General features: G+C 30.0%; 1 protein-coding gene across 14 annotated transcripts in view; it reads right to left on the minus strand.

Annotated features, from left to right (window-relative positions):
* The window catches only part of LOC105834830 (potassium voltage-gated channel protein Shal), a 114203-nt gene that overhangs the window by 73070 nt on the left and 15375 nt on the right, over nucleotides 1-25758 (minus strand). For 11 of the 14 annotated variants that reach the window (XM_012677619.3, XM_028189212.2, XM_012677620.3 and 8 more), the window contains exon 2: nucleotides 6574-6742. In XM_012677619.3, the coding sequence (XP_012533073.1) occupies nucleotides 6574-6742 (169 nt within the window). The remainder of the gene's footprint in view (nucleotides 1-6573; nucleotides 6743-25758) is intronic. The other 3 variants (XM_012677611.3, XM_012677613.3, XM_036285892.1) reach the window with 1 other exon arrangement.

The raw sequence follows: 25758 nt of genomic DNA on the forward strand, positions 1-25758 counted from the left end.
GAAAACATCCCCTAGTGAAATTTCGAACAGAAGTTATTCACTCAAATATAGGTCAGATCTACACACATCTCAAACTACTATTAATTCCAATGCAAACATTGTCGATAATAATATATTATACATAAAGGCGTGTATGTGTTTGATAAAAATCTCAAATCTATAATATTACAACAAAAAAAAATATTAAATTTAAAATTCAACAAAGTCTGTGATTGATAATTTAACTAAAATCTCGATACCATTCTTAATATAATCACATAATACAGAGCGAAAAAAGTAAAAGAAAATAATTAGTTTCTTTTATTTGTTTAAATAATTTTTGTTTCTTTTTAATAATTTAAGATTAAACAACCTACTTATCTTCTGTTATACCTATGTACAATATAAAAAACTTTTATAAGTAAAAAAATTTTTCACAAAGATGTTGTGCTTACATACAATAAAAAAAATGCTGTTTAAAAACATTATTTGTATTTTATATTTATCCACAAGCGTTTTTAGTCTACGCTGAATTACGAGCTAAAAAATTGACGTGTCACTGTTAATGATTCCCGCTTCACTGATTTCGCTTCGTCAAGATTTTCGCGGAAGCCTCCTTCATTCTCCTCGTTTATTCCCGAATCGAACTTTTAGCACGTTTGAACGTTTTAATAGATGTTCCCGTTTCCTTTCAGAGCCTTAGCATCCTCTTGCTTTTGGAAAACAAGAAAATGGAAAACGAGAGTACAAAAAGCGAATGAATACTGGTTGTAAGGAAAGAAGAAATTTAAAAAGCAATAATAGAGATACTCGTCGCTACATTTTATTTACAAATAGACTATTAATTCGCATGCGCATCGACGAGAATGAAGCCGATTTACGAAAGCTTTGAATATGCAAAAATAAAAAGAATAATATGCAAATACGGAAAGCAAAAATGCACTATTAGTAAAGTGAGAGGACGTAATTACGAGACAATTTTAATTAAACGGAACAAAAACATCAATATAGTCAAGAATACATAACAATACAAATATTAAAAGTAAAAATTGACAGAAAAAAATATATACAATAAAATTTATTTGCATTATAAAGAAAAAAAAGAAAAATGTATTTAAATATGAGACTAAATGTTTAAACAGTAAAAATTGTTATTTGAAAAATTGATGTTAAATTAATTAGAAAATTTATCCAATAAAAGAAATTTTAAAAATTACGTTAAATTAAAATAAAACTTCATAAATGCACACGTCAAACAAACACGTACAAAATGAAATTTTCAACAAAATTTGATGCAATCTATTCAACAGCATTCGCCACTTTTCAACTCATTATTCACCTTAAGATAATTTACAAAGTTTTTGTTAACTGGCGAGATTTATTGAAAACCGCATGTGAAAGTTGGAATGAGCTTTGCGAGTTTCCACGGTTTTTCATTCAGACGCCAACTGTCGAAATCAATCCTACGAGTGTAATGTTAACTAAAGCTAAAGGTAAACGACTGAAAGTTTGAGAGTGTATTTATATAACTAAGCTGCTTCATTGCGAGCTTTTTGCAATAAAACAAACTTTGACTTCCAATAAGCTTGGTCAGCTTTATTATACTTTACGAGTTAATCTTTAAGCAACAGAAATGGAAATTGTTTATGAAATAAAATCTTTCATTCAAAAGAAATCTTTCTTTGCAAAAATGTAACAATTGATTTTATCTCATATGCATCTGTCCACTTTAATAAAGAACTCTTTAATAGCTCTCTAATTATATTATTAAAATTAACAAAACTCTTTATCTATTTTTTATCTCCATTTTACCTATTTTTTATTTATTTTATGTAATTTTATTATATTTGCGATAAATTTCAGCATATAAAGTTCATAAATTTTAAAACTAAGTTTAAAAAAATAAAAATTATAATATTTACACTTCTAATAATTACAAGAATTTTATTAAATTTTATGTGTATAATTAAAATACGCATTTAATTAATTCGCTGAATTTTAATATTCTATAATCCAAAAATCATTTAATTAAATACATCTGTTATTTTAATAAATATGGCAAATTTATCAACAAATTTAATGAACTTTACAACTTGAATAAACACAAAATTATGATCAATTTAAAATAAAATTAAATCTTACATATAAAATAATCAATTTAATAAGATACATTGCAAAATAATTATTTTATAAAATCGAAAACAATTACTTTTTATATATGCAACAATTCAATACGTAATAAATACTTCAAATTGGATAAATTTCATGCTTTAAACAAATGTATCAAAATTGAAACAATTGCAATTTCTGTTCTAAAGCAAAATCTTACAAATCCGTTTATTTAAGATATTAAGAAGGTACTAAAAAAAAAATATTTAACTATAAAGCTTCTTTCACTTTATCGTTCTAATAAAATTGAGTCTGGATTATCGAGGGTGCCATTCTCATTGATTCAGTTAGTCTCTTGAAAAAAATCTCAGCATACGTCCGCTATAAACCACTTAGTTATCAAAATAAATCCCTTGCGGAAAGCAACTTTACGATCCATAAATTAAAAAATTTTTATCGAGCGGAGACTGGCGAAGAGAGACTGTCCTCATTTTGATAAAGTACGTCGAAAAATGATTATATTATTGTTACGCGATATAGTATATATAATACTGACCGGAAAAACACAGTAAGAAGGATTGATCCAACACAGACAATAAGGTAACCGACGTTAAACGGAGATTCGTGTCGCCGTTTGCGCAACGGTCAGAGCGGAAAATCGATCCGGATCCCTGTTTGCCCGTTAACGCCGGACGTGACATTAAATGCAGATGCAAAGTTCACAGTGGCGTTTACTGACAATGTAGATATATCGATGACGGCCATGCAGCCCGTAAATCAAACAGCTATTACGGTAGTCCATGTTCGATCGCAAGGCGTGTAATATGCGGGGAGATAGTAACCGTGAATGACTTTATATTAACCCGGCAACAATGACGTGAGGTCGAGGACTCCCTTTTTGCTGTAACAACTTCCATGACGTGTGACACAATTCCTCGATATTCAAAATTCGATATTGCTACACGCTCGACGCTTTGTCTAACATTCTTGTATAACGTGTTGCTACAAATTAAACAATATTGTCCAAAATGCGTGAGATGCGTGGAATACTTGCGCAAAGTTCCCGATAACTATTTCTACACGTGCTCGAACTTGTAAATTGTCTCAGTAGATTTTCAAACAAGTATAATTTAAAATATTACCAGCTATCACTGCCGGTTCATTATTACAGCTGCTTCACATGTAGGCGAAATTACACAAGTTGGAAATCGCAGCGTATGGAATATGTAATGAACGATTGTAGAGCGCCTTAAATCAGCATGAATCATGGAAATAGGCGGAATAATACCAGATATTCATGCAGACAATAATCCTTCCGCCTCTCATTTAGTCATGCTTGTTCCTTTCTAATCTCTAATGATCAGAGAACATTCTCTGCAGATTTAATTAATTTCTTAACGTGTTACGGATTCTTTACAAATCTATTAGAAAACTAAAAATATTTCTTTAAGAAAATATCCCCCTCCCCCCCCCCCAAAAAAAAGATCTGTATCAAATTCATCGAAGACTCTGTTATCAAAATATTATTCAATGTAACGCCAAAGCACCTTTCATCAGAGTACTTTAAATTCTACTATGATACACGGGACATGTCGCGCGATTTTGAGAGTGTCACGAAAACTCGACGCAAAAGTTCAAACGTCGACGAGGCGCAGGAAAGAAGTCCGTTGACGAAAAATCCGTTGCCGTTCAAGAGTGAGAATCAGAACAAACGTGTCCATGCATATGTAGATGCGGCTGCATCTGCAATGCAGATCTGCGCGGCATCGGCGAGTCGACCTTCGCGAAACCGAGTGATCCAAAACTTCGCAATTCCGTATGAATCAATTCGAAAAATTACAAAATAAACTAAAATTAAAAGCAGAAAGTATACAAGAGATAGATAGCTAGCTAAAAAGATAAATAGAAAGAGAGAGAAAGAAAGAGAAAAGAAGAAAAATAGAAAACAAAAAATTTGGATTAACAAATTATTATTTTTAAAATCTACATCTCTTGTATTATATTAAATATATTTAGAAAATTACGACTAAATAATAAATAGTAGAAGAATAAATATTAACCAAATAAAATACCCTTAAAACAAATAATACTTATATACCTATATTGCCTATATTGCCTATATATATAATATAAAATATGCATTAACCTACTAATCTTTCTGCAACATCTGTGTTTGAGAGATAATTCTTCTAATTTCTTAATTCTGAGGAAATTGCGCCCCGAAAAAGTTTCGCTCTGGCGGTACAATTTCGCGAGTTAGAGTGAATTATATCGTTCAATTTATAACTGCGACGTAAATCCTTTTTACTTGCAACATGGTGCATTTTCGCGAAATCGAGCGTACAAAGAAGATTTAAGGACGCAGCTGACTTCTCCCTTCGGCTAAGCGTGACTCCATCTCTCTTCTTGAGATCGATCCGCCCGAGTCGTCGATGTCTCCTTAAATCGTCGAAAGTGTGTCGGCGTGGCGTGAGCAAAGTAGACGCATAAGCGTACACGTGCGAGAATAAATTGTCCATTCGCGCGAGAGAGATTTAAAAAATCACTCCCGCCTTTCAGAATAAATCACCAATCGCACATTCGCCCGCGAGTTCTTGTAAAAATATCGCACAACGGATGATATTCTGCGTGAGAGGATACAAGTGGTGGTAGACACAGCGTCTCGCGTGAAGATATTTGAGGCGGTATTTTATCTTTTCTTCTCTCCGTATTTTTCGAAACGAATTCGACCGGAATTCTTTTTATGGATCGATCGATGTGCAAACGAAATGTCGACGCTAAAAATGGTAATTGTGTCACAGGAGCGAAACGAATATGTAAGAATGTCCCTATTTTATCGTAATATATATACTATAAAAAAGCTTCTAAAAAAATCTTTCCATGAAAATTTGCTTCTTTTCGACACTTATGTAAAAGAAATTAAATAATTTAGCAGTTTAGCTAATAATCTTAACAGTCACTTTTTCTTAATGTAAGACTTTTTATTATGAAGATCTAAACTACTTGATTTACTCTAAATTAAACTTAGAAGAATTATTTAGTCTATATAATATTCTTATATATTAAATAATTAATTTTATTAAATTTTTATTAAAAAACGTATACTTTAATTATCTCTCGATTCTTTAAATATACAAAGCTTGAAAAGTAAATTACAAAAGTAAAGAGTGAAAAAGTTCTAAGTTCTTTATCGGAAGGGATAACTTGTTTTCTCTTTTCTTGATGACAACAGTTTGTGAGATGCCCAGTTAAATGGTCGTAACTGTGCCACGGGGACGAAGTTACAAGCTACACGTGGGTGAGAATAAATCGTCTGACTTCTGGAAACGACATAGCAAAACGAGCTAACGTGTCATCGACTGCGACCCGACTGGGACCACCACTTCCTCTCTATAATGGAAGAAATATCTTCGAAACGTCGATATTGAGAGGATACCAAAATGGCGACGAGAGAATTCCTCACCTTTGAGAATGTCGACCGCGAAATTTATGTACTTTAGTGGCTAGTCATCTCTTCGAATTGTTGTATGAAAATCAAGTTACAGTGAGTTGCAAACTCTTAACATTTAATATCGCTCTATTTTATCTCTCCGCGCGCTTTACAAACAAATTTACAGTATATAAATGTATTATGTATAAATCTTATTACTTTTGGTACATCAACAAATTGTAGACAAGAAAATGCGAAAAGGACCTTTTTCAGTATTAACCAAAAAATACAAAATATTAATAAATTAAACAGAACATTTCTTTCTTTTTATATGAATATTACACCGCGCGTCGATATTTTCAGTGCATCCCGTACTAGAAAATATTTTTTATTGATGGTATATCCCGCGATTCTTATTATAGTAGTAATCACGCGACAAAACGAAACAACGGGAGAAATGTTCTGTTGCACTGCCTGGTTCACGACTTTGTTATAGAGCGGCCTTGAGTTAGCGAAGCGAGTTTTCTAGTCCGAAGACAGCATCCAGAAGTATCGATATCCATTGTACCAGAATAAAATGTACACTCGATGGCGCGAATAGTGACGAGGCTATTTGTAGATGTGCATAGTACACATGAAAAGTACACATGAAAAAGAGGCGATAACATTTCATAAAATATCCTTCATAAAATTGTAATGCATATCTGTCGACATATCATAAGATTTAACAATTAAATGAAAGATATGCTAATTATTATAAGATCGTGAAAGAGAAATACATTGATCTCATATATATAATTTCGCCTTTGTTATATATTATTTCTATATAACACTTCAGAAACCAACTTTCCTTCTATTTTGCACAATTTCTTAAACTTTAATATTTTACCATTCAACATCTTAATAACTGTCAAATTAAAATTTATTTTAAAATTAAAAACTAATTAATGTTTCATCACTTATTTTGTAGTCTGAGGATAAATTTGCAAAACGTCTACTGTTATTAAGTCTTTTTATGTATGAATTAGTATTAAATATTTACAAAATATCCTTACACTCACCCTCTGCGCCTTCCGCTTGTCAGCACGTTGGTTTTGATGATATATTCTGCTGAAGTTACTGACGATAACAGGTACCGGTAAAGCGATCACTAGGACACCGCTCAAGGAGCATACACCCCCGACGATTTTTCCCGCAATCGTTTTCGGAACCATGTCACCGTAGCTAAAACAAACAGAAAAGTATTTGTTAAAGCAACAGTTTCATTTACGAGATGACATTCCATAAATTTCGTAAAATAAAATTTATCAATTATCTATTATTTATCAAATTAAAGATTTATGCCCTTGGAAAAATATCTTTTTTCCTAAAGATCGCCAATACCAATAGATAATACTTTGTTTTTGAATAATATACTTAAATAAAAATTAAAAATAAAACTTTAGAAACATATAATATAAACAAACTAAAAAATTTCTTCTGTTAAATGGCATAGTAGAATTCATAATATTGTTTTAATTAAATTATAATAATTACATCTTTATGAGTAAAAATATCTGTCTGATAAATTAAATTTTAAAATACTACTAAAATCGATATAGTAAACTGTAATGCTAAATTTTTAATTCTCTTTTACATGTGCAAAATACAAATTAATATGCATAAGAAATTCTAAGAACTTTTCACTTTGACATAAAACATTTAATTATTAAAGCAGATGTTTTTATCCATTTTAATAAAACGCAATGTTTAATTTCCCCCCAAAATAAGGAAATGCCACTATTAAGACTTAACTTAATTTTTACGATGTTTCTCTATGAATTATGTGTAAATTTCAGTATAATTATATTATAAATTATAAAATTTAAAGAAAAATCTAGCAAAATGTACAAAATCTAAAAACTCTAAAATACCAAAATATACCACTTCAATTTGTGCTTATATTTAGATATTAGAAGTCATAAATTTCGACAGTCACAGTTTCTAGAGTGCTTAAACCTCAAAATCCACGAATCCCAGAACTGGTTATTCTAGAAGCCAATACATTTCGCAAGTCAAAGATTTCTAAACTCGTATGATCACATTCATTTCGAGGTAAATTATGTATAATTCTAAGCGAACGTCACGCTTCGCGCAACAGAAATTCATTCGCGAAACATTGTTATGAGCATTGTTGGCGACACAAAACAGTAGCAGCTTAGACAAACGATCCAGCCAAATGTTCAGAAGGCACGATGAAATTATGCATTCTCGACGTTGTCGCCCGCGGGAGCACGCATCACGACGAGGGAAACTGGAGAGTGTGGATAATTCACAACGTGCTTGAAGAATTCAGCTGTAAAAGATACGTTCGTCCTCGTTTCTCAGTCGTGCGAATGTCCGTCCGTAAAACTTTTCTGTAGCTACACGTGGTTCGCTACGTTGACTATTTCTACTGCAAAGTTTCCTAGTCCAGCCCCATTATACATTTACTGTGTATCGAGTAGCGCAAATATGCGACCGTGCAAATATGCGCGAACTCGCGGCTATTCGTTCAATTCTCTTTCATGATAACGCGCTTGAATATTTGCGAACATCTCGCAAGAGATGTGCTAGAATTGCGACGGTAAAACGGTGTATTAATAACTTTTATTCTAGAATCTACGTTACTTTTCCCTAGCAAATATTTTATAATTGAGGTAATTAAATCAGATAAAAGTATAAAATTCTAATTCTGATTCTAAATATTTTTAAAAGTTTAATAAAAATGGAAAACAATACATTTATGAAAAGATTTATTATTCACCCAGCATCAAATATAAATTTAATTTGTACATGAATAATTTGTATATTTCTTGAATAAAGCTAAAAATAAAAATTTGTACGATCTATTCTTGGTTGCATTTATCTAAAAAAAAAAAATTAATAATTCCAGATATTCCTTATGAATTTGTCCCCCCGCTGATAAACATCTCTTTGTGCCTCAATAACTCCTTATACGCGAAATATTTCCAACTGACATTTCCAAATGTTACCTCATCCCTTTATGCTGACTACTATATTTCGCAATTCGTCGCGCACGTCAGCATTTCCCGCTGGTTTCGTCTATATCTTCCGTTCAAGCAGGGAGCACAGGTGCGACAATTGATAACGAATAAGTTCAAGAAAAAGGATGCGATAACGGAAAGAATTGAACAAGACAATGGTATTTTTAAAGAAAATTATTGCAAATGACAGCAAAATATTTCGTGCAATATTTGTCTTGTCATGTAAAAGTTTTTACATCTCCTAAATTTTAAGAATATTAAAATAATAGCGGGAAGGATAATGTCATCAAAAATTTTACTATTAGGGGATTCTCCTTGTAAAATAATATTCTTAAAATCCCAGGAGTTTTAAATTTAACACTCTAAAGTTTGAATCATCTAGATTTGTTAAATATAGTCAGCCAAAATTATAATCAGAGATTTTATAGACGAAACGAATTATAGTTAGATAAAATATTCTAACTATCATATATGTAATTTACTCTAAAAGCTGTGAAAAAACTTTAAGAATAAAATATTCACATGTTTATATTTAAAATATTATATAATATTTTATATTAACTATTCAAAAATTCTGAAACGAAAAAAGATACTTTTGTGTGCTCATTACAAAAATTGATATAAAAAAAGTGTCGAATTATTATCAGAGAAACTAGAAACTATGTTATACTGCGCACAATGACGATCGTTTATTCTGCCGACATGCCTCACTCGAGAGATCAAAAGAAGGCGCACGCGGAAAAGAGATAGAGCCGATGGAGCTAGGGAGAAAATGAAGTGTAATGGATCGCACTCGACAGCTACAGATCGTTCCTTTTCCAGCGAATTTCTCGGGCCATACGCAATTTCGGCGCGTGACGAAGCGAGCAAGAGTAAGGGAAAGCTCTATTCTGCAAACGACACAACACGAGTCTGAGTGAAAAAAATATTTCCTTAGAAATGATCGATTGCTCAATATCCTACGTGATATATCGCAAAATTTATTATTTATTATATCTTGAATTATTAGGGAAGGAATATACACAAGCCTAAAACATACACCCTAACAGTAAAAAATTTGTTGTTAATCCAACTTAGAAATACTAGAAAATTTTAGTTCACAATATTCTTATATAAATAAATTTTTGTTTGGTTTTATTAAAATTTTAGATTTTTAAATTAATTTTGTGATATCTTCTATCCGATTTTTAAATTAAAAAATCCTTAAAAATAAAAAAACTACAAGGTGTTAGTATAAAACTGAAGAACATTAAAATATTAGCATTGTAAATATTTGCACCATGTATTATAAGATTATTATAGTAACAAAAGTAACATAGTAATAAATATCAAAAGAATATATTTATTATACTAACAAATAAAAAAATTTTTGACATAAAATAAAATAAAATTGAAATAAAATATTTTTAGAAGAAGTCACTTTTATTATTGTGTTCTAATAAAAACGGATAAATATTAAATGTTTCGCATATTCACAAATATAATTTCTATTAGACAGACCTAAATTAAATGAATATAGCCTTTTAATAATAATACAAAATTGTGGTTCCATAGTCTTGTTACTTAAATAATCTTCTAATACTAATAATAAAAATTAGTTCTTAATTATACTGCTTTGCCATACACAAACACATTATTTTATGAACTCGAGACTTCCTTTTCCTATCATACAATAAATACAATATTTGTTTATCAAAAATTCCAAAAAAAGTGAAAGCCAACTTGCAGATCACGCAAACTTTCGCCCGAGCTCGATTTTCCTAGTTGGTAATAATTTTTCCGCGCCCTATGGCCCCCCGAGTCCGTTTCTCGACCCTGATTTACGTTTCTCACGGACTTTTACAGCGACCATGAAACTCATCCTAGCGGGATCTCACCTGATGCTCGTCTCGTCTTTCGCGCATGTGATATGTTGCGTGTTATCGATCTTCCGCTTTTCTCACACCTTTTATTTAATTAACAATTTCTCACGTCAGTTATTTATCGATCGAGTAATTTTTTTTCCTTATATGACCATCTTCCGTGGGGAGCATCTTCCACACGGGTAAATCAGTCTCTCAGTAAACAAGCCAGGTATAAACGAGTAAAAATAATTAATGCATTAGTTGAGCCTAAGAATAAATACTGTTATCCAACAAAAAGATAATGTCAGATTGGAAACTCTAAAAAGTAACGGTATAAAAATTATAAACAATAAATATTACAAATATTATTTATTACAAAAGACCGATTATATTAAAAATAATTTCTTAATGCAAACCTTTTGTTTCTTCAACAAAATACAAAAGCAATTCTAATCAAATTAATACGCATATTATAACGTAAATTAATTTTAAACCATACGCTTATAGAACTCTCTGTAATTATATATGTAAGTGGCATTCTATTACTGAAGGATTTATACCAAAACTATCTCAAAAACTTAAAATTTAATCATACACATGCTTTAAAAATAGAAAAACTTGTTAGAAAGGATAAACGTTAGCTTATTTCGCTCTACAATAATATCGTACGCTCAAAATAGACAAATATCGAGCGCGAAGGATTAGAAATGGCAGGCTGCATGAGTTCAAGGCAAACGCTCTCGGGTCGAGCCGATGGAGACTAATTTTTCTTACTTGTCAATGTAGCCGGGACACGCGACGGTTAGCGAGTTTAGAACCGGCGAAAATGTAGGATTTGGTGAACTATTTTTAGACAAGCGCGCCTTGGGCGGTCGCCGAGCAACTACCTGGGACTTAGCCGGATTTCATAGAGATATAGACTAGGTTGAATTCACAGATAAATCACAAATGCGATTGTTAATGGAAACAAAGAAAAATTAATACTTTCGGAGATTACAAGATTAAGCGATTAGAAAGATCAAACCGAGACTAACTTTATGAGGTTCTCGATGCAAACTGAAATTTAATGGACGTAACACATGAAAAGTTGCCGTTTTTCTACAATACGGTAAAATGCCATTCGCACATGTAGCAGATTTATGTACACGGAAAGAATAGATTGATTGACTGAGCTAAACTGTAGCTTGCTGCACAAGTATTCAATCTATAATTAAAGAAATTTGATTGAACAATTTGATTTAACAATTTGATTTAAAAGAAATAAATATTAGTAAAAAAGAATGTATTAAAGCAATAAATAAATTATTAAAGCAATTAATTATTTGTTACAATAAAAATTGCTAATATAACAAATTATCTTCAATACAACAGTAAAAAATTGTAACAATTTAAAATCAATTTTCTTATAATATTTATTCAATTTTAAATACCTTTAAATAATTCTTAAATTATCACCTTAATTAAAATATATAATTACAAACAAAAATTAGTAAAATTATATAAAATATTTAAACCGTTTTATTATCAATATATATAGCTTTAAATCTTATATAGCTTTAAATCTTATTTTATAAAAACGAGTTTACAATAATCTGTAACTTAAAAACTGTTAAAAGTTTCAACGCTATTACTAAGAGAAGAAGCTCGAATCTAGGTTGATAAAAAAAGCGTAAGTAAAAAAAAAAGGACGAAATATCCGGTATTCATATCTAAGAGATTAATCAAATTCTGAAGTTAACTCAAACTTAAATAAGTGCGATAAAACTTTTATACAAGCTCTCTCTTTCTTCTCTCTTTCTCTCGCATCGAGTTTCTCAGAAAATATTTCAGTTTTAATCTTTAGCTGGTTACATATATAGAAGTTTAAAGCTTGATGTTTTTATACAAATTTAGAAAAATTGTTACAAGAAAAATTAATAAAATTGCGTTAATTCACATCATATGTTGCGATGAACCTCGACTTACGAGAGTTGTTCTTGTTGAAGATAAAACCTCCGTCACAACAGGTATCTTCTGAATGCAAAAGTTTCACGAATTAGTAAAGTTCTCGCAAACTGTGGACGCCGTTGTCGTGATCTTCCTTAACTCGTTTCGTCATGGGAACGGTTTTACGAGCGCATTTATAATGTACGCAAATAGCCATGCGAGGACATTACGAAAAAAGGAAAGCTACAAAAACGTGCAATTATACTCTTCTGCTCATTTTAAAACAGAAAATAGAAAATTTATTACGAACATTTAAGTAAAAAAATTTTATAAAATTATTTAAAAATAGTATATGTATAACAAATAACAAAAAAATATATTATGACATTTATTAGTTTATAATCTTACGAGACATCTTTAAGAAAGAAAATTCACAAAGCCGCAGAATACAAAATGACTTATTTAACGACGTTAAAAAAAGATTAAGTTTTATTTTCCAACACCCTATTGGCAAAGAAAAAACTGCACGCTAAGCAAATAACATGGCCTTACATTGCGGCTCCAGCTGTACAAAACCAATAACACGATTTTACCAACGCGACAAAATATTTCACGACTTCGAAAAACGTACAAGTGTTATATGACTGTATTTCATCAGTTTGCGGTAGATTCTAAAATATATTCTGTAACATGAGAACCATGTATTTTCCGGTTATTTTCATAACAGGATATTTCTAGAAATAAGATCAATTAAGCTAATTATGAGAGACTAGAATAATTATAACATTGTGATATTTTTTAATTTTATGATTGTTGAAATTTCAAATAATATATCTATAGTGTAAACTATCATCTTATATACATATCAAATTTTTATAATACCCTTAATATCTATCATTTTTTAAATATTTTCGAATCTTAATTATCTTAATCAATATTACATATCTCTCGTAAAAAATAGATATACATATATTAATCGATATTATATGACATGATTTCAAAAAAACAACCAAAGAATTTAAATCTAGTATGAATTCTAATATTTCTATGAATTTTAAGGCTTAGACGAATTTCGGTTAAAATATAAATTTTTAGTGAAATTCGTTTGTAAATATACCATAGCTTTGATTTACGTTGGTAGTAAAAAAAAAAAACAGCAAAAGCTTCTAACACAAGATCTATGCATCACCGGCTGATCGCATTGTAGCTACCTCGCATGGTCGCACACTTTTCTCGCCTTGTACCATTGTTTAGTAGTCATAGTGACCCACTTCTTTTTTTAACAACTCATCAGATAAAGGATTATAAGAAATCGTGCAACAAAAAGTTGCAAAATTTTCATATTTGTACAATACTCAGTTCTTCAGAATTCTGCACTTTATGATAATCCAGTTAGAAAAGAAGAAAAGAGCTAAATTTATTTCATGATGTAATACATAATTTCTTATATGTAAACGTGTACAATATATTATAAAAAATATATTATATATAAATATTTTAGCTTTGTTAGTACATTTGTAGTTTTAAATTTTTTAAATTTATTTTAAATATTATCAATTCTTTTCGTTTAAAATGTTAATTTATTAAACTGCTGTTAATTTTTAAAAAGTTATCAGCTGTTAATTTAAAAAGTTATCAGCTGTTAATTTAAAAATGTATTTTTTGCACGTGCTCTAAAGTATGAATGTACACTTGTCCTACTTTTACGTAGTAAGTATAATAAAGAGCAAAGTTAAAAATAACAAACCTAACATGGTTTCACTTTTCGAACATGGATACACATATGGATATATATTGACAGATACCTGGTACATTTTTTTCTGTATCTGGTACACATTTGCGCGTTCTGAAAATAGTCAAGATCTTCTTGTTTCGCAAAATCGTTAAAACCAAGGCAAGCATTTAATTAGCTACAATGAATTTGTATTTGTTTCCGAAGTATATGACATTGTTTAACAAAAGAGAAAAAGCGAAAATTGATCGGCTACAAAAACTGTTTGCTCTCTTTGTCAACGTTTACAGAAACAATTCAATGTACGTATACCGATCCATAAGTATATATTTGTTGCGGTTTCAAATAAAAAATAATAAATGCATATCATGGAACTGTGTTTTTAATAATTGAATTAAAAAATAATTTAATGAATTTTATTTTGAAAAATAATTTAAAAAAATAAAGAAGAGAGAAAAGAAAAACAAAGAATACAACTAAAAATTTTTAAGAATTGATTTTTTAAAAATCTATGATTATTTACTAATAATTATCATTAATATTTTTTACAATTACTATCAATATTTTTTATGTATCGTTTATTTGTAGCATAAGAATAACGTAATTTTAAAATTGTTATATTTAATTCTGCAAAAAGAGAATTTTAATGAGAATTCAATACTCTGAAATAAATATCTAACAATTTTTTTTCTACAATAAACAAATTAAATATTTATCAAAATCATATTTAAGAATAATTTTATTAGTTTAAACATCCAAATTAAATTCATAACTTTATTTTTGAAACAAAAACATTCAAAACTTTATTTTTTAGTTACGTTATTGTAACAAATAAATAATAAGCGACATATACTTTAAAAAGAAATTGTATATAAGATATGTGTATAAGTTTTTTCTACATTTTTTTCTATTCTCCATCAAACAAACTTTTATGAAACCTAATAATGTTTAAATTTATATTGTGTACAATATTCTAATAACATTTCTACGACAAGCTAAAGCAAAAACGTTCTTGTTCATAAATACATAATCTACACAAAAAAACTATTTTACTAAAGTGTCTAAAAATGTAACTATAGATATAGATCTAAAAATAATTTTTATGAATTAGAATAATTATAGGGGACACTAAAGATGGTTGCTAAATTGTTAAAATTTTTTGCAGCATTGCTCATCACGCTTGAACACATTTATTATTTATTAATTTTAATAATGCAACAAAAATTTTTAGTTGCTTTTCCAACTAAATTTTTAAATACTGTAGCAAAATCGTTTCTTTCCATATAAATATTATATATACATATATATTTTACAAACAAAATAAAATTACTACAGAACTAAATTTTACACGCGATAATCACCGAACTACAACCGAAATCCTAATGCAAATTATCAACATTGATGATTATTTCGTTGGTACAAAGGCGCATTAGTATACGTAATTCAACTATTATTGTATGTAAACCATCTCCCAACACCAATCAACAACTGGTCGACTCGATCACAAACAAACGAATCTATATTTATAGCAAAACGATCGGCCTTAACATCGCGTCGTCTCCCGACCGACACTATATCTTCGTCAAACCGAACGACATTTTTGGGCCACCCGGTATATCGGGTAAGATCCACGAACGGCGGTCCGTCGTTACTACGATGCAACGTGCTATTAAAAGACGAACCACCGGTTTTCCACATTGGCCGCGAAGTGTTCGCGCGCCTTGTCTGAAAATAAAGTGCATTCTCGCCCTGAGTCGTGAGACGCGTCTCCGTCGTAATAATTTAAACTGAAATGATGAAGACGTAGACGAAGACGAATTCCCAACGTCTCGAGCGGTGATCGACTGTTATGACAGGGAATCTCGCTACTTATGAATCATCAACGTTCGTTAATGAGTCGTGTAAATACAATGGTATATACTTGTTACAATAATTAAATTAGACAAAATTAAAATAATATTAAACAATATAGAGTTACCAGTTATTTATCTGTGTGTGTGTGTGTGTGTGTAATTATATTCATTTGTTACTGGCATTATGACAGTAAACGTTATTCAGAAATTTAAAAAATTAATATTGCTGACACAGTACAATACGATAAATGAGATTGTCACGAAGGAAAGTTCTGATACTTGGGTGTTTTAAACGCACTTGCAGCTATTTCTGAATTAATCGATATACAGAATGTCCCAGAAACGCCGAGAATTTCTGCCCAGAGAAGAGAACTTTGCTATTTACGAATCAATCGTCTGCAATAAAGTTTAACTGACCTGAACTCCTAATTGTCACTGAATCAATCGATATGTAAGCTATGTTACAGAATTCTCCGTTAAAAAAGGATTTTATAAAACTTCAATATATTTTTTAAAAATACGTAAAAATTATAGGAGAGAAGGGGATTGTAAACCATCATTTTATTTTACTTAAATAACTCAGTAAAGTTTATTACCTATAAAGTTCAAACAATTATGTTATAAGCAAAAGTTTTTCGGATATACATACATAACGAACATAATTAACAATTTACTGAAGAGGGAAAAAGAATTACAGATATGGAATCTGTAGAAAGATATGGAACACTATCAATAAATGTCTTCAAAATTAGTTTCATTTCTAAAAGATAAAAAATTATCGCTCTTTGGCGGATTTTACACATCAGTATCACAAAAGAATCAGTATCTTCAAGTTACATTAAAGTTAAAAGATATATTGATACCCAACATATTTCCCAAAATGATGTAAAGAATACACACCTATAAAACTTTCAGCTATTTCTAATACTAAAATGCAGCTTTTATGACAACACAATAAACATTTATGACCAGTGGCAATATCATAACGTCTAAACAATATAAAAAAATAATTTAAATGGTTATCCCCAAAATTCACACAAAGTATACGAAATATCGTGAATTTCATAATCCCACATCTAGTCCATAATCGCCTTCTTTCCTCTAATAAATAATATTTTATTTATTAATAAGAAGATAATTTATAAGAAAAATAGCATACTTTCAAATATAGAAAAGGATATTTTATAATTTAATAAAATATAAAAATTTATTCATGTTTTCCATAATTCATAAGTAAAATACTTCTTTATACAATAAGTGTCAGCCAAACTAAAAAATTTCTTCACAAAGTAAGAAAAATAATTATATCAATTTACATCTCGTAAGAAATAATTATATCAGTTAAAAAGGGAATTACTTCTGCTATAGACATCTATCCTCTTCTGTAAGTAAACGAATTTAATAGTGGAGTACAGTTTAATTAAAAAACTTGATTGAATTAGAAACATCGATTCTCTCTCAAGCATTCCTTATTTTTATCCTGGCAATCCTTATTTCTCTCGCAACACTAGTAAATCCGAAGTAGAACGATTTAACTTTTTTCACTTCAACGTCAATTAAAGGATAAAATTTATTTTTCTCGTAAAAAATAAATAATAATATCAGAATAGTAACTTTGCGACTACATCAATGTAAAATTGATATAATATTATTTTACAGAAAAGTTTACTTGGGTAAAGATATTTGAACAATTGTATTAAGGACACACACACACACACACACACACACACACACACACACACACAATTGGCACAATTGCAAAAACGTAATGCTGCATTTCTTATTAAATTCGTGCGTCCCATGGCACCTCCGTATATATTTATTCGGCACACGAAGATGATGGAAACACAGCAAGGATACAGAAATGGAAGAGATTGGCTCGAGATCGGCTGGCACCTGTCTGCTTGTACCGACAAGCGGATTTAGCATCGGATCTAGGCGACCCGAGGTCGTATATGAGTGCACACCTGTGCCTGCGTTAAGATTATTTCAGCATTCGCAAACGCCGAACGGAAAGAAAATGGGATTTGCGATGAGACGTTCTCGAAACTAATCGATAAGAATGTGCCAATTTCAGAACAGTGAACATAATAACGATTTCCTCTTAGTGATATTACAATGTAAGGTCGAGAGGGGCAATCGAAATCAAAACTCTTGAATAGAAATACTTCAATAAGACAACGAAATTTTTAATCAGGAGACATAGCTGCCATTTTTTATGAAACTTTAAAAATTTAATGAGCACTAATTATTATCTCTCTTTCTCTCTCTCTCTCTCTCTCTCTCTCTCTCTCTCTCTCTCTCTCTCTCTCTCTCTCTCTCTCGCTCGCTCGTAATTATTCATTATATTCTAATCTTATAATGCTAGCATTAAAAATTCTTTACGTTTATAAGAATAATACTCTTTGTTTTTTAACACATACATTAAGTACTTTTTAAAGTCATGTAATATAATTTAATAATATTGTATTGTAATAATTTTATGTCATAATTATTTAATTTTTAATAATTTTTAATAATGCTAATATAAATTTAATTTTAGCGAATATTTTAAATTAAGTATATAAATAAAAATCGAGCAGAAAGGTATAAACTGCCTCACGATGTACCCTAATTCTATCTGCCAGTTGCCTAACTTCAAAGTGCCATAAGCTCCGCTATGTGGAGTTCCTGATTAATCGGGTAATGCGGTCTGCCACGGAAAGACGATTTCAACATCGATGTCGGCGATCTATCACGCTCTAATTGTAAGTTTGGAGAAGTTTTGCGAATGTAGATCTCAACTAATATCGTAGTTTGGCAAAAAGATATCATGAATTTTGTCAATTGCCGTTATGGAGCACATTCAGAATTCAACACAACGTCATTATGTTTCTTTAAAGAAACATTCTCAGCTCTCTGTTAATTTATTAATTAACAGAGAGCTGAAAACGTTTCTTTAAAGAAACAATGACATTGTGTTGAATTCTGAATGTGCTAATACTAATAATTATAAACTCTTTATTTCTACGAAAAAAGATTAACTTAAATTCTTAAAAACAAAACTAATTTTCTCTACATTTGTTAAATAAATCTGTAAAAGGAAATATAATAATGTGTTTATATTTTGAAAATATAAATGTGCTAACGAATATACAGAAATTGTGAAGAAATTTTTTAAATAAATAACGCGTATATTAAAATAGACATAGTATATAAACTAATAAAAACAATATTAATAAAAAAAAATCAAATTTTATTAATATGGAATTAAAACAGTTTTAAATATAAAGGCGCTCCAAAGGTAGAGCAGCTTTTAATTCTCAAGCTCTATCGTATTAACAATACTATAACGTTAATATTGATCTACGTCGTTAAAAGATCCATTAATCGTGTTGCTTAACTAACAGTAGCATGATGATTTTATCAACTCTAATTTCGCGCAAAATTCACCGTAAACGCGAGACCAGGTTCTACATCAGTTACGCCATTGTACAATCAACGTTTTAACGACAATGTAATAACTCCATGCTACTAGTCCAAATAATCACCAAAAAGCAGGCTAGTAATGGATGATAGAATGAAAATGGGTTCGAGTCCATTACATAATTGAGAATTCAAATGGTTTCGCAAGCTCCGTTTTAATCATATCATTATCAATTAACTCTATTACCGTAATTACATATTTGTTTCTTAATCACTACATAGTAATACTCTATAAAAGAGATACATTTAGGTTGTATCATGCTGTCAGATACATTCAAAAATTTCTTCTTCACGAGAGATATATAAATCTTAATAAATAAAGCTTATCCAAATTATATAGTATATTATACGCTGGAAAATGTACTACAATTTATCTAAAGATAAATTTTATCCATTTTCTGCTCAATTTCTTTATCTTTTTGGAAAAAAATTAGTCGGTAATCTTTTCGCGTAAGGTGTCGAAAACTGCAGCTCCGCTACTGGGCAAAATCGCATGATTCTCACGAATTTTTTGCTGCGCAATAGATTATTTCAAGACCGATGCATTGGACTTCATTTTCACAGTTATTTCCGGATGCGGAGAATCGCCGCTGCCACCGTCGTTAATCAAATCGCGCACCAGATGCGCGTCCTAATGCCAAATACCCCAACGGAGTCAACGCTGAAGAATTTAAGTGATACGCGTGAACCCACAATAGCACACTTCATTTGTTGCCCGCAAAATGCCAGCCACGCGCGCTATTATGAATGAGGATTATTACACGGGCGATGCACTCCACCGTGAATGCATGAATTTTGGGCAATCGTGATGCAAAATTGTCTCTCGCAATTTAATATGAAATAAATTTCATAGAACAAATATTATTTACTACTTGATAATTAATCAGTAATATTAATTCACTAGTCTGTACTAATTAATTATATGTATAGTCATTCAAAAATATATTGTAGCATAACATTTGATGTAATTAATGTAATTAATTTCAAAAAACATTTATTACACATTCATTAAATTTCATTAAATTTGTTTTTCTTTTCAAATAAATATTTAGTCAAATAAATTATTATATAATTATAAATTCCAAAAAAAACGAATAGTCGCATAAAGAAAGGTAAAGTTATGAAGCTTATGAAGTTATGATCGCATAACTTGGATTAATAAACATTACTCGTTTACATAAACTATTACAACTTTCTCGTATTATGTCGCGAAGAATGGTGAGAATATAGTCGCGATGACGTACTTGCTCTACTACCTTCCTGTTTGAGTCTCAGTGTATGAATGATGGCGCGGCGATCTTGCATGAACAATAGCGCATAGTACATCATAGTAACAAATATTAACAGCATCACAGCAATGTGTGTTAGCTTCCCAAAATATTTAATACTTCATTAGATTTGGTCAAATATTCTTTTTCTTGTATTTCAAATTAATTATTAATAAAAATAATCAATGGTTACACTGTTTATAAAAAATTTTATTAATAATTATTATTTTTTATTTACAATACTATTTAAAAGCACATAATAAATATTTATTGATAAATCTTCTATTAAATAACAATTTTACAAATATTTAAAAATCTATAATGGAAATGTTTGAGACTATGTTAAACGTCACTAAAATGCTTCATAAGAAACATTTTGAAAACTCTTACATAATATTGATTTCAGCGTGCATCAAAACAATTTAACAACATCTCCCAAATGTACTGTTCATAAGCAATTAATAAATATCTCTACAATATGGAGATTTCCAGCGAACAATACGCGGCATCTGAATGAGATATAGTTCTATTTCTCGTACACATAAATCTGCACAGAATAGAACATAACATGCAGCATTATGAAACTTTCCATTAACGTTTTAATAAAATGGTTCTTTAATTCGAATTTCTAAAATTGAGGTCAAAAACAAAAATATATGAGGAATGTATTTTGACAGTACAATTTTTCATACTGCAGAAAAATTAATTCACACTAAAATCGGATAATATCTAAGATTCTGATAACAATAGTCTTACATTGAAAGTCAAGCGTTCGGAAAATGTTGTGTTATGTTTTTGAAATGTTACAAATGTTTCAAAGAATATTTTAATAAAACATCCTCCGAGCATTCGCAACATTCTGAAAACATTACACAACACTTTGTGAACATCTATATAACATAGTTATAAATATCTCATACTCAATTCTATGTTTATAAATTTCCATCTCATAAACACTTCAATAAATATTTAAAACTTTAATTACACATTTACTCAGTACTTAAGCAAACATCTTATAAACTTTCAATAAATATATTATTTTTGTCAAGAAATGCACGCATTTATGCTTTTCCTATATAAAATGTAAAAATACATTTTTTTAAGCAAAAATAAAATTTACGTGATTTTTATTTATAAATTGCACTCATAATGTAAACAGTATTATTTAACTTCATTCCTAATTTAAACATATAATAAATATATTATGTAAAAAAAAATAAAAGAATGTAGCTACTGTTTATTATTAATTATTACCTATTAATTTTGTTTTAAAGCTTATTTGTCAGACTCGTTTTTGCTACTCTCGTGAAAAACTTAATTATTGCAAAATTTAAAACAGATATTATAAAACCTACTATACATCGTCTGATGGAAGATACTAGTTTGTACTTGCGTTGCCAAAGTTTTATTTTTAGTTTCTTTTTCAAGGTACACAATTAAAAAACAAAATGGTATGTCATTATTACCGACCTTTCTCTTGATCGCTAGGAAAGATCGCGTTATTCATAGTACTTGTCGCGATAGAGTCTCGAAGGATAATAACATGACGCACGAAGCAGCCTGCCCTACTACCTAACTGTTGAAATTCCGGTGTACAAATGATAGCACAGCGACCTTGTGTGAACAATAGCATTCTGTGTATGCTACAAAAACAAGTATTAAGGCCTTAAAATGTTCAACGCGTGTTATGAAACAAACGCAAAAATATTCTTCTCTTTTTTAATTAATTTTAATAGATAAATTGTTATCGCGTATTTTATTATACATTCAATTTTGTAAACTCGTTAGCGTTAGTTAAGATTACTTCCGTTCGATAACAATTAGTAATATACATAATTAGTTACATTTTATTAGTAATATATGTAAATATATTAGTATTAATTACCAATAAAATAAGTATAAATTACTAATAAAAAGTAGTTATTAAATAAAAATTATTGAATTCTTTACCTTAAAATAATTTTCTTAGTTTTCTGATAAAAACGTAAATTAGAGATTTCTACACAAAATGTGAGAATAAAATTCACACAAAAATATAGCATAATTTAGCATCATGGTGCATTGCAACATTGTGAATAATACTAGAACTGCAACTCTGCTTAATAATAATTGCATTATAGCTCGTATAACATTGATACCATGCTTCTAACATACCACCTTCTAAACATCCATAATTAAAGTACACCAAACTTTATTTTTTATAATACGACTTGAGCACCGGTACCTATCGCGCTACTCGCGCGTCGTATATAAAGTAACGTTTACGACCTTTACAATTTATTAGACGTGAGTGGTAATAGTATAAGTCGTAAAAACCCTAGGCGAGAAGTACAACTTTTATATTTTATCTGCGGTAACTCCATCGTCTAAACCCCTTTCCGCGGGTATACATTTTAACTCCTTTAGTTTGAAAATTCATATTCCGACTAGCATGATCTTGATAAAGTCGAAAACTTTCGTTTCTGTTTGTTAATAATATAGTTCGGATGAATTCAAAACAATCATAAATTGTCGGAACATAGCAACAGACGTTAATTAAGCTTTAAAAAAGAACATATAAAGTCAAAACGTCAGAAAATATACGACAATTTTAATATTACGATCCATAAATATTATTTATGTCAGCGTGAGCTTCAATTCGTTTGTCTGCAGTTCCATTTTATGAAGTTTCAACGTTGTTCGGTAGAAAAAAATTTCCTGGATTCTTGTGGCCTTTTAATAACGGGATGGTTAATAAAGTAATAATTTATTCTTAACCATAATTAATTAAATAATAGTTGTATTATATTTCGCCAGACTTCAAAAGACTTTATCTTTGAAATAAACTTTCTGAGAAAGTAAATCCCGAGGGAAATTCTTCCTCGTGAAATAACTTCGGAATAACCTTGAAAGCACTTTCTATCAAGAGAAGAATATCAGGCTTTCTTAAATCGTGCGAACGGCATCAAACAACAAGCACTAAATTAAAATTTTTTATTAAAATCAAATTACAATCACCTAACTAACAGATACACATACAATGCATTCACTTTTCTTTTTTTAACAAAGAAGAAATATTTAATTAAAGAAAAAAACATTCCACAATGAAAAATGTCCCAAGTAGTTGCATCTTTACAAAATCATTGTAATGCAAGAAGAAAAAATAATTATATAGAAAAAGGAAAAATAAAATAAGGAAAAATGTAAATAACACATTTATCGTCTTAAAGAAGAGCAACAGCAAAGGGAATTATTCTTCCGCGTAGAAGATAATAAAATGCAATCTTATTCCTTGGCGGTAAAAAGGGTCACGATGCTAAATTAATTTGAGACGAGTTTATCGTGAGAGCCTCAACGGATTACGTGAGGAACGTAAAGTACTAATAAATGGGTAAACGAACGGAACTTGGTCGACGTTGCACCAAGTTGCGATTTAGTATGTATTAATACATCTAGATTATATTGCGTATATACGAATCGTACGGATACGATCTAACAATCCTTGGCAAACGACCAAGAGATTCTAGAGAAATCCGAAGACGCGGGCCGTACTTGGAGAGGTGGTCTCTATACCCCGATTTCCTGAAAACACTTTAATGACACGCGATGTTAGCACCGCGTTTCAACTCAAGTCAAATAAACAGATTTGATTCTAACTGCGACACGAAGGTCGAAATTGCGTTAACATTCAGTACATTGTACGGCTTTCAATATATAGTTCGTAAAATCCTTGCGATAAAAATACCGATTCCGCCAAATTCTCGTTGAAGCAACCAGTAAACAACCTTTGTCAGTGAAAGCTGTATATAACAAAATTATAAAATCAAATATTAAAAATATATTAAAATAATTAGATGTTGTAAGTCAAATTATTTACAACGTCTAATTATTCTAATATATTTTATGCTGGCACGCTAATAGATTAAATTACGATCAGTTAACACAGGTTGCACTTAATGCATTTAAATAATTTGATGAGACATTGTACCTATTTTTAATCTGCATTATTTCATTTGTATAATCACTATTTTCAGACAGCGTACTTAACACCAACTTAATACATAAATATCCGCGTTTTTTCTCAAATTAAGGATATAGCGGCGTAATCTTGTAATTTATAATCGACCATCTAAGTTCACACGATAGCGTGTGCCATGCGACGCTGTTAACCGAAAGCACGCAACAAGATTAGCAATAGCAATTAAGATCTTTTCACGGTCGTTAGTTACTTCTGCATTTTAATTAAATTAACGTTTCGCTTTCATTAACTTTACAAGCTATAACAAGCATTGCATCACAGAATAATTGATTTAATTCAAAACTCTTTTAGTTAAAATAAAAATTAAATGGTATGTCATAAAAAAAAGATATGTTCATGTTTTTACAGAAATTTAGTATACGGGGCTTATAAACTATAGTTGCTATTATATTAAACTGTTATCGCGTGTATTCTTTTTGGCCGCCATGTAGATTAATATCTGTTCGCGTAATTCCGTTCATGCACGAGATTTCAGGCCACGCAGGAACTTCTTAATTACCCAAACTTAAGCGATTAGCACGTATATTAATTGCGTTGCGTGTTTTCGATTCAACAGCCGTTTAATGCGTATCAATATGTCTTAAACAGAGGCATATAAAAAAGCAATAATGTCTTCACAACGTGATATGCAAAGAATTATTACCTCTTTAAAAAATTTAGCAATATTCTCTATAAAAAGAAATTCAAAAATATATTTTTATATAATAAATTATAAATTAATTACAAGAAAAATTTAATCTTTTTTCCATGGCATGGAACATCAAAAATTACTTTGAAACTTCTAACAATCGGTAATTTTTTAATTATGCATCAGTCACATGCCACAAAAATAAAATGGAATTAACACGGTATTAAAAATTTTATATTACATATAATATATAATTACGTAAAACTAGCATATTATAGTTGAAGAAAAATATCGGTTTCACACTTCATAAGAAATGCGTCACGCATAAAAACAAATTAATAGATATACAAAAACTGCTACTGTGGAACATTTTCGTGGCAGAAAATCATCGTCAGCTAGTATTTCGAATTTATCGCGAGCCATCTCTATCGCGGCGATTATCTACAATGACGAAGGGCCGATTGGACCGTAAACCATGAA

Source organism: Monomorium pharaonis, chromosome 4 (assembly GCF_013373865.1).
Source record: "Monomorium pharaonis isolate MP-MQ-018 chromosome 4, ASM1337386v2, whole genome shotgun sequence".
Taxonomy (NCBI): domain Eukaryota; kingdom Metazoa; phylum Arthropoda; class Insecta; order Hymenoptera; family Formicidae; genus Monomorium; species Monomorium pharaonis.